This window comes from Molothrus aeneus, chromosome 18 (genome assembly GCF_037042795.1).
Source record: "Molothrus aeneus isolate 106 chromosome 18, BPBGC_Maene_1.0, whole genome shotgun sequence".
NCBI classification, from domain to species: Eukaryota; Metazoa; Chordata; class Aves; order Passeriformes; family Icteridae; genus Molothrus; species Molothrus aeneus.
This window is the reverse complement of record NC_089663.1, coordinates 8,389,143-8,400,538: the sequence shown is the minus strand read 5'-3', so window position 1 is coordinate 8,400,538 and position 11,396 is coordinate 8,389,143. Positions and strand designations below refer to the sequence as shown.

The window sequence follows — 11,396 nt, the reverse complement described above, 5'->3', positions numbered from 1 at the left end:
CAGTGGTGAGATATAAATGACAGTAGTCTGCACTGTTATCAATCCAGTTGTGCACCTCCAGGCCAAGTCTCTTACGAGTGTGTGGTGACTGCCTTTCAGAACACAGTATGTGCAATTTAAATTTTAAAATGCCCATATGCTTTACTATTCTAGTTTTCCTTTGTGTGAATCTTGGAATTTTAATATGCGTGTCCAAATGTACAATGATAAAGCATGCAGCTCATGTCAGCAGTAAAATGCATAGTAATTTATTAACTTTTTCAATGTGAATACAAATTGGTTTGATGATGTGTGATGATGTTCACATAATGAAAAAATATTTGCAGTCACAACTTGCATTCTAGTTACTGCATTTTTTTAATTAAACATTACAAAGAGTTTGAAAACTGCACAACACTTGTTGATAGCCAATAGGAAACACTAATACTATTAAAAGTAATCAATGCTTTGACATGTCTTTGAAGACACTCTTGATTCAGAAATTGTTTTGCAAAAGCAGGTTGCCATATATTGTTTCACTGGGTATTTGTAAGCATTCTTGGCCAAAAGCCATTGTTTTTATTTAGGACAACCCCCAAACTCAATACCTTTTAGTTACATGTCATTAATGCTTTTGTAATGTAAGTCACTGTATTTTATGAAGCCATTCTGAAATCCATTATAATACACTAAAGAGGTCACTGTAGTTTGGGATTCTTTCCAAAGAGAATTTTTGGGTATTAAGTTTCCTGTGGTGGCATCTAGATCTAGAGATACGATCATTCCTTGGTTTCTATCCAGCCCGTTAGCTAGATCTTCTAATTTGCAACACCATCTTTTATCTGTGCTATGACCTCTACCATTGACTTTGATCAGCACTAAGAAGCAGGCAATCAAAGTAGCAGCAGGAATAAATAGGACATCATTGTTAGAAACGCCTTCAATCAAGTGAATTCTGGTAGTTGTTCTTGCTCCCAAAGCCTCTCATGAAAAAACAAAGGCATTTGTGCCCTAACTGAATAATAACATGCTAAACTCCCTCTGAACTACAACTTCTATTGTAGCTCTTGCTATAGCCCAACTCCCTGGATCCTGAAACTGGCCACAATGCACTTTTGTGTGGCTGGTAATGAACCATTGCAAATGAATACTGGATACTGAAGGAATTACACACTGTGTAATTGATCTAAAGAACAGATTAGGACTGGTGCTATTTCATTAAATCTGACTAGCTATGACTTAAGTACGTAAAACTGCAGCCATCCTGTGTCAGATAGATTACACCCTTGTCACATGGCAAGTGAGGTTTTCATCTACTAGATCACAGTTTTTTGAAAGGGACAGGCCAATGAAAAGGACTGTAAATGAAGGAGCACGAAGGCTTCATCTTCAGACACATTGAGCCCCAAATTATTCATTCAGCTGAGAGAAATACTTTAACGTTTTCAAAATATGTATGAAGAGCTGTTTTGGTCTTAAATAACTTCTGTGCAACCTGAATTTGGTTTTTTGCATGTGGAATGGCCCTGAAGAGTTCTGGTGGGTGAGCACAATAGAGAACTTACATGATTGCAGGGGAATCCAGTGAGTCCTTCCAAAGCATCAACTTTTCTCTTGTTTCCTTCCCACTGGAGCTTAGCATGCCTCAGGAACCAGCAAGCCAGTAAGGCTAGAGGACAGTTCTGGCTGAGGAACAAAATTAAATTCAGCTTGGAACATAGTTTATAGCTCTCAAAAAAGAAAGGGCTTTTATTACCTTAGGACTCAAACTCATTTTTAGGGACTCTAATATGCTTAGAAAATAATATTTTTCCTGGCTTGGCTTTCACAACAGTGTGCTAGACTTTCTTACTGGTGTGCTTGTCTTTCTTACCTTCTATTCTTTTGTCCTATGACCTAGTATTTAGCTCCATAATCCCCTAAATCAAACAAAATAACATAGAAAGCCTTTGATCTGAATTTTCTCCACAAGGCATATTACACTACATTGAATTCTTTTCATGAGATCTAGAATGCTGCACTGTGGGAAACAAGACTGAAAATTTGAACACCATTATTCAGGATTTCAGATTATACTATGGGGTGAAATACTGACAAAAGAACCATAGACTTTGGTTAAAACAGATAATACTCAAGGCTTTTTTTATTATTATTCCTTTGACGAGAGAATATTTAAGACCCTCTCACATGCAGAGTCACCATGTTAGTACCACAGCCAAAGCAGTGGTTCATACAGATAAAGAATAAAGTAAAATTAATCCAACAGATGTATTTTGCAAATATAAGAAATTGTTCCAGCAAGTCTTAAAAAAATGACAATCACATAAAATACCAACTCCACCTTTTAAGAGCTATTTGATTTCTTTTATGTTATTATGTAAATCTCAAAGCCATTTATCTACCACAAAAACCTGTTTTCCTTCTTGTGCCCTAAGTCTGGTTCTTGCAAGCCTCCTGCAGCTGGTGGCCTTGGCACTCAAACCTGCCAGGACTGACCACTCTCAGACAGTGTGGCCACAGTCAAATGCCCTAGGGGGCAAAATCCCAAGACACCCAATTCTCTTTGATCATGGTGGTGTCAGATGAAGGTTTGAAATCTCCCTTGAAATCTCTGCCAGTAAACACAGATCTATCTGGTCCTCTCAGCTTCAAAGCTCCTAAACTGCCCATGCAAGACTCCTTTCAGCAGAGTAGATTGAAACTCTGGTATTCCTCTAAATATTCAGCTTTCCTTTTTGATTTACCCAGGGTTTGGAAGGCTTGCTGCCCTACTGCTAACCAAGGATCAAATGTGGATTGTTAATAAAAGACAAGGAAAAATAAAAGGGAAAAAGAAAGCACATGGCATATTTGCTTCTGTTCAGTACTGTAACTTCATACTCTAATAGGTCACACTGATATATAATTAATTTCCACTTCCTGCCATGTTCATATAAAACAGTTAGCACTTACTCACTGGAAAGACTAAAAATGTGTGTGAATGTCCTGTTACTCCCCCAAAATCTCACCTGGTGAAACCTCTTTTCCTTCTTTTGCTTTCTCACCTCCCTCAAGGAGTAAAACTCCATCAGAGCAAACAAAAGGAGAATAAAGCTTTCATACACTTTAAAAGGTGGAAATTGTATTTGGAGAGAAGATGAAAACTCACTTACAAACTCACTCCTGTACAAATCCTTCAACATCTGCTGCATAGATGGTAAATATAATTTTAAATTGTCTGATAGCTTAACATAAGGAGGTTAAATGCAGGGCAGCTGTTCCCAATCTATATTTAGCCTGAAGTTTCCTACCTGTTTTGGACCTGCAGGAAAGCTTGAATACTGAGATTGTCCGTGATTTTATACAGTATTGCTTGATTTATTAAAGATGCTACTCTCCCTGCAGGTCTTATTACACTTTTCAAAAGGTTGTGTTCAACTTACCACAAACACAGAATTTTAAGTATTTTTGTATCTAGAATCTCACTCAGAATTACTCTTTTGTGTATGTTCACGTGTAACTTGGTCCATGAGACATGAATAAAGATCAGCAATTAGCCACAAGTAAACTCCAGGAGAATTTGCTTTGTATTGCATCTTGCACACTCTATTTCAAGAATAAAACTGGGGCAAAACATGGTGATATGCTTTCTAGATACTAACCAAGACTTGACAAGACCTGATGGATTTTGCATGTTAAAAAGTAAAAATTTTATTACATATCATGCCCTTGAAAAATTAACTTTGTTTCCATTAAATTTTGTTCAGCATGCCTTGAAATAGGAATGGCAAAAGTTATTCAAGGAACGGATCACCAAGATTCACAGTACCACAGTGACTGCAATTATCTATTTTCCTGGCTCAGTAAAACAAAACAAATTTTTTTAAACTATAAAATATTAAACTGTGAAATGAACAGATATCATCTCTGTCTCTCCTTCAGTATGACTGAAATCATCTGTACAGAAAAGCTGTGTGCCATGGACCCACATCCAAAACCTGCTGATGACAGTGTTCATCAATTTTGACAGCTTTTTGGATGAGACCTTGTCACTGCTCTGTCCATATGCACTGACCCTGCATGAACCACTGGATACATTATTAAATTCAGGTTTACAAAGATGCTGCCAATGGGTCAGCTACAGTAAAATATTTATATTTCAGAGTAACAGTATTTATATATGCTCCCTACCTCTTGCTCTAATTTGCCTTCTTATCACCAGGCTTGTGTTTGTTTTTCAAATGCTGAAAAGACTTTGTTGGTTTGTTCAGGAAATTTGTCTAGACAGTGCTCACACAGCATATTTGCTCACATTTGACATTTTCACAGGATGGGAAACAAAATGGAAGATCCAAGTTTTTAAGCTCCACAGATGGCACCTAAGCCAGTCAACTTATTTCCAGAATAAGGAGGATTTGGAGTATTCTTGTTCCAGGCAGTCTCTGGAACAACACAACAGTGACCTGCAGGACAGGACACACACTCAGGGCTTTGGGGCCAGCTGAGCCCTCCTGAAATCCATCCATCCATCCATCCATCCACCAGCACATTTACTGCCTCAGAAGAGCCAAATATCCAAGTGCTAAATTGTGATGTCTCTACAGCCAACAAATGTAAAATGCGGCAATATAACGGAGCATGTGGCTATTTTACATATTCAACATTTATCTGTGTCTAACTAGAAGAGGTCTCTAAAATGCTGCTCTCCAGCAGCTCAAAGGTTGAGAACCACCTGTAAACATTTGCAGAACAGTCTCTTTCTAGAAACAGAGACTCCTAAACAATCAACCTTGAAATGTATCATATATTATAATATATTTCCAATGTTATTTACAGATCTTCTTGTTTAGTACAACGAACCAGACATGCTGAAAAGGTAGGATTTTTCCAGTCCTCTTTTTTAAAGTACAATAAAAAAGGCACATAATTATTCACCATAGGAGTTGTGCACCAGTCCAAAACTTAAAGCTAAAAAGCTACCCATCAGAGAACTCTCTTTTTGAGGCAGTATTGAGATGTCTCCTTTGAACTCAGCATAGAAAGATCTGTCTGTCAATTCCTCTAGGAGAGCTTAAGCAATCCACTTTCCTGTTGTGTTCTGGTCTTGACAAGATTTCCAAATCAACAGAAAACTCTCGTTAAGCTTCCCACGTCATCTGCTGGAGCAAGGAAAAGTCAAACAGGGCATGTGTGTGTCTGCTTTCCTTTTTCTTCTTTCTTTCCTTGGAATGCCCAACAATGGAGGACTCTTGAGAGCCAAGACTTGTTCAAACTAATTTGCTTTAAGACAAATGCCTCAGGAGATATGGCACACTGAGCAATGGACAGCACAGGAGAGACAGCTCAGCCCCGCAGTCAGTGCCGCCCATGCTTGATCCAGTTTCTAATCATCCATTTCTGCCCCGAGCACCTTTGTACGACCAATCTGAGCCCAAAATTTGCATCCTTTGACATTTCCACTTCTAGACAACGGCCTGTGTCTCTGCTGATGATTGGACCATTCTAGGAAAAAAAAAAGATGGGAAAAAAAAAGATTAGAGGAAAGAACACACAAGGTGAATGGATTAGAAAAAACAGTGCTAGATCTGTAAATCCTTAAAAAACATTATAAAATGCATTTCTGTATCTATCAAGTGATAAATGGCCCAGAAAGTGCTAGAAATTCCTAGGAAAAGCTGGCTAATACATAAAAAATACCACACCAATTCCTTGATAATTGTACATTTAGGAGTTGCTGGAAAAATCCCCCCAAATCATGAGAAAATCTCTAAAAGGCACTAGTGAATCCCTGCAGAGCTCAAGCAATAGGAAATCCCAGAGACTGTAATAATGCTTTTGAAAGTCTTAAAACTGATTTGAAGATTCTAGATCTTAAAAAATGCCTATAAAGGTGCTAGAAAAATTCTAGAAAAGTTCTAAATGCAAAAAACTCCTGGACAGTAAACAATTGCAAGCATGTTCTTGACAATCGGGACAGAAATTGAGAATATTCCAAAACAGGATAAGTGAAAATTCCTAGAAATCATACCCCAAAATTTCTAGTAATAATAAAAGAATATTCCTGGGTAGCACATGATCTATGGAAAACATATCTGAATATTTCTACAAAGGACTGGGGGGAAATTCCTGGTACAGCACTCCAAAGACCTCCCTGGCATCATCCCTCTTTAATTCATCTCTTCAAGGCTTCCTCAGCTCTTCCACACCTGTGTGAAATCCCAGAACCTCTGTGCTGGCCTCAGGACGTCTTCACACTTCTTGAGGGTGGGTGTCCTGCCCTTGCCATCGTCCACCAGGCATTTGGAGTCGGGCAGGAAGGCGGTGGAGCCCAGTGGCCCCAGCTGCAGGACACCTTCCGAGCTGTAGCGGACGAGCTGGGGGAGAAAGGAGAGTTCTGAGCTGCTGAGGAGCCCTCGGTCCTGCTGCACATTGGTTCTGCACATGCTGCTCAAGGGCAAATCTTGGCAATGCTGGTAAAACAGAGCACAACATTCCCTTCTCCCACACTTCTGCTCCCCACCACTCTGCACACTGGGTCTGGCCCACGCTGCTCAAGGGCAAATCTTGGCCATGTTGGTAAAAAACAGAGCACAACGTTCCCCTTCTCCCACACTTCTGCTCCCCACCACTCCCCACCCACTATGTCACTGCAAAAAGGGCAATCAAGGAAGTGAAGTAATCAATATGTAAATCGTGCCCACTCAGCAGGAGTTGATTTAACAAGGACACAATGTCAATTTTGTCGTGCAGTTTGTTCTTAAGAGCTCTGTTAGAGGCTATTGATAGCAACAAGTCTAATTAGTTTTGTAAATAAACATTACTGAAAAAATCCAGCCATGCAACCCGTATCCAAAAATATGAGAGGAAAAAAAGAAACCATGAGGGAAATGGCAGCAAATTTGCTAACATATGCTTCAGGCCTACATAATAAAGAATGACACTCTGGTATTTCAGTTTTCTGTAAAGCACATTAAAGCAAAAATGCACGATGCTAATTTGGCAGCAGGCCAATACGTCAAATCAGACTTATCTACTTCTCACTTCTGTGCTTAACCCAGAGTCATTAAACCACCATAATATTTTGCCCTTCCTACTCTGAAAGTGCAACAGCCAGGTGCCAAAAGACTGCAGAGTGGAGTCAGCTACGTGGCTTGTGTGCTGTCAGTCTGGATGCTGCAGGGTGAGGATCTGAGCCACCAAAGAAATGCAATTACCACCCAGGAAATTCACTGCCTGTCTGCTCCTATTGCTGTTATATGGCTGAAATTACTTAACAAGAAAGGGAAGGAAGGTCAGAAGTGCCTGCCATTTATTGGATGCCACTGACCAGTGTGTGAGATATCATTAAGAATCAATCAAAAAAACTCAAATTAGAGTCTGGCTTTCTACTGCCATCCTTATTAACCTCAGAAGAATCATGCTGTGAATAATCATTTCTTGCTGGTGGTAAAAAGAGCATGGTCTACTTGCTCCCAGACCAGATGCTCTTTGACATAGTATGTGTTCATTTTCCCACCTGCCACTTCTGTTCAGAGCAGCCATGTGAAGCACAGAGGTAGAAGAGAGCCTACATCAGAGAGATAACCACATGAGGATGCTCTGGGTCTGAACAGTGCCTTTGTCATGGCACAGTCTGGACACACTTAATCAAGTTTTTCCCAGTCTGAGGTTAGGAGGAACATATGTAAAATAAGCTCAAGCAAGCAAAGTAATTCAAAATATGAAGGGACTGCCAGGTCAGACAAATTAACTTTGTTTTTTCACATATAAAAGGAGCTGTTTAAAAAACTGCAAATCAAACACAACATTTTGTCTTTTACTTTTTTTTTTCTTAAATAAAACCAGACTGTATATTTCACACTTCTATTTAATGGGTTTTCAGCAGAATTCAAGTGCACTGCAGGTATGGCTGAAACATTGACCAGAAAATGTATTCATTATCTCTCTGTAGTCCCAAAATACTGCCCTACAAGCTTGTTGGTTTTGCCTGATGTACATAATCAGAAGCAGTGTTTATAATGGACTATCTGCTCTGTAGGATAGGATGGATTTTCCTTTTTGAGATGAGCAGCATTTTCTGTACTGGTATTAAAATAGTCTAAAATATTCTTTATCATCAGAATCTCAGTAGCCAGAGCTCCATATGTTCTGTATCACAGTGGTCATGCACTTTGTTATAGAGCAGCCTGTCAAAGCAGAAAGGACCAGTCCTGCTTAGGCTTTAGAAGTGGCAGATGCATTAACTCAATTCTAAACTATCTGCAGTATTGAAAGTGGCAGCTTGTGTTACAGCTCAACAAGGTCAGGGATGGCTCCGTGCAGGAAACTCTTATCTGTACAATCTTGAGACAAATGGAACAGCATGGGCCTAATTTCCTGAATCTGCACTTTCTGTCAAGTTTTTATGGCTGTTCCAACAGTCATGAAAACTTAGGCTTATTCCACAATAAAATCAAAATAGAAAAAAACCCACCCACAAAGGATTATCTCAGTTCAGACCACATTACATAGGAAAGCTGTAGAGCCTGCTTCTGCAAAAGCAGACCAGAATTTAAGGTTCAAGAAACTACTATATGATTAATAATATCTCCCTCCAAAGAATTCCTGTCTTAACTTCCTAAAGACAACATAAACTGTGAAAATAAAATAAGCATTAAAATAAGTTGCTTATTACAATAGGCTAGAAAGCAGGAACTGGGATACAGCCAATTAAAATCGTACCTCCTGTGTTCAGACTTGATCTTAGGTGTCACTAACTTATCCACAAAGAAATAATTCCTATTTATGCTAGGACTGTGGGCATGATACACCATGTCAAATCCATTCCCCCTGCCAACCAGCCAAAATTAAATGACAAATTTCCCTTTGTTAAGAAATATTAAATCCTATGAATTAAAAAAAAAATAAAAAAAATCTGTGCAGTTTTTGATGGGCTGAGATCCTTAGAAATCTACACACTCCAAATTGCAAGCTGCAGAAAGAAGCACACTTCTATACATCACATTGGGATGGACCTTCACTCAGTTTTTCTCTTTTATCTAGGAAGAGCTGAAGGATTCAAATGACACTGAAGCCAAGTGCTCTATTAAATACTAAAGATCTAATCCTGATACCATCTGCTATACTGATGTAAGATAGGACAGTTTTCCCTTCAACATTCAGAAATCTGAGCAGAATGCAAAAGATGTCAAAGGTTGTTTATCAAAGCCACCATACCTGGATCAAAAATAGTCAGTGCTGCTGCCTATGGAATATGATCCTCCAGGAATATTAATGTGGTAAGAAAATGGCAGCTTTAAACTGGAGGATTGGACTTCAAAAACATCCTTTCCTGCTAACTTCCAGCCAGGTGAAAAAAGCACCAAATGATTGCAGGTAATTGTTTGTAGGAAACGGTTACTAGGATGGGCCTGGCAGCTATCCACACTAAATTTAACCTCTCTCACTCTCACTCTTGTTCTCCAGGCAAAAGGAAATCTTTAGTGGTTCCCTAGCCCTGCAGTTAAGGCAAGCTGTCAGCTGACACAGGAGCTGAAACAGTGAGTAGTGCAGGAATCCCAAACACCCTACATCTCCAGAATACCTGTCCCCTCAAGGCAAACAGATCCCAGCTTATCCAACTTCCATGTTTGCTCCAGAATCCCACCCACCTGTTCCTGCAGGTGGAGAAAGCACCTGTTCATCCACCCTGCTGCCCTGCACACAAATCTGGGCACTCACAGCTCTACCCAGCAAAATGTTAAATACCTGCCTCTAGCAACAGTTTAAGGAGAGCCTTTCATCTCCTCTCACTCTGTTTGTGTAGCTGCAGCCCCGGGAATCCGAACAGGGAGCTCTCCCTTCCCTCTGGTTGCTCTCAATGCAGAGGGAGCTCTCTCTTTCACAGCTGCAGTGCCTCCCCTGTCTCTGCTGTGAAAGGGAAGGGAGGAGGGTGGCCAAAGGGGCTGTTCACCCTGGCCCTTCTATCCCAAGATGCCATTTCATTCTGTTCTCCTCTCCTTCACACACCATATAATCAGCTCTACATCATGGCATTCAAGGCAGGCTCTGAGACAGTGAATATTTCCACTAGGGCTGTGTAGTGCTCTCAGATGGTTCAAAACCTGCATGTCCTGGAACCATTCTATGAAGCTTCCAGAACAACAAGTTCCACTTTTGGGGGTGTTGTATCTGTCCTCACAATCTCACTTTCTTTTTTTTTTTTTTTAATTTATTTTACAACAAAAGTGTATAGTACCACTGGGCTTTGCAGCTGATTGCACAATGGAAGCCACACACAGAGGCAGAGCAGTTCAAGCCTCCAAATATATTTCTTTATTTACAAATCTTCTGTAGCCCTGGACTGTTTCTCCCAGTAGTATTTCCAAATGTTTTTTTCCTGAAAACCATTAGACTCAAACTTCAGATCTAATGAACACATATAAAAAGGACACTACTTTGCTGTAAAATAGGTTTTGAAATTGACTCAGACTGATGCAAAACCTTGTCTGGATATTCTTAGCTGTTAGCTTACAATGACTTAGCTCAAGTCAAACTCATTAAACTAAATTGATGTAAACTCAGGCTAAATGCATTCCAGAGCATCCATAAAAGAGCTTGTCCCTGTTTGAATAAAGAAATTTAAAAGCTGATATCATTACAAGATGTGATTTATCATGGTGAAAACTGATCTTGAAAATACACATAGGGAAAGGCAGTCACAGTGGAGTGGTTTTATTTTGCCACTGTAATGCAGGACAACAACATCCAAGGGAAACAGAAGGGTAAGACATAGAGAAAAAGAACATTTTATCACAGATGAACAGCAATCTTATTCCTAATTCAGCTTTCTTTAAACACCTGCCTGACTTGGGTGGGTTTCAGTGGAACCATGTGTACACTAAAATCACTGGTAATCTGCTTGTCAGAGTTGAAGAATATGAAATACAAACAGGGCTGTAGCTAAACAGGGAGAGGCTTTCCCATTGCTAGGACGTATGAACAACACTGATAACCCAACTGGGGAAAGGGAGTTCCATATTTATATGAATTTATATTCAGTAGACATGTACAAATAACCCAAATCTCAGCTCAGTAGGGTCCTATGCTTGAGATGAAAAATGTCAGAAATGGAAAGCTAAATGCAGCAGACAACTATGCTCACCCAGGCTGATTAGAAGAGGGGCTTAAAAAAATGTTTATTTAATATATTAAAACGCTTGCTGTCAACACCTTTCATGCTATGTGCTTGAATATCCTTGATTAGGGTTTGTGCAGCTGTGGTTCTCACACTGAATTAATTTTGTAAATTGTGGTGAGATTATAGAAGTTTTCCAGCTGTGTAATCATTAATTAACTTGGCTGCATTTGAGTGGCTCCAACCCATGCTTGTCTGTGAAATACTCAACTTAGATAAAACATCACCTTTGCCTTCATTTGGTGTTTCTTGCAGAATGAAA

The 11,396-nt window shown here is 39.5% G+C and overlaps 1 protein-coding gene across 2 annotated transcripts in view; it reads right to left on the bottom strand.

Moving 5' to 3' along the window:
- Positions 1–225: 225 nt before the first annotated feature.
- Positions 226–11,396, bottom strand: part of GALNT9 (polypeptide N-acetylgalactosaminyltransferase 9) — a 132,310-nt gene continuing 121,139 nt past the window's right edge. For both annotated transcript variants that reach the window (XM_066562024.1, XM_066562025.1), the window contains 2 exons: positions 6,165–6,332; positions 226–5,460 (listed from right to left, as the gene is read on the bottom strand). In XM_066562024.1, coding sequence (XP_066418121.1) covers positions 5,314–5,460; positions 6,165–6,332 — 315 coding nt within the window. In that variant the 3' untranslated portion in view covers positions 226–5,313. The remainder of the gene's footprint in view (positions 5,461–6,164; positions 6,333–11,396) is intronic.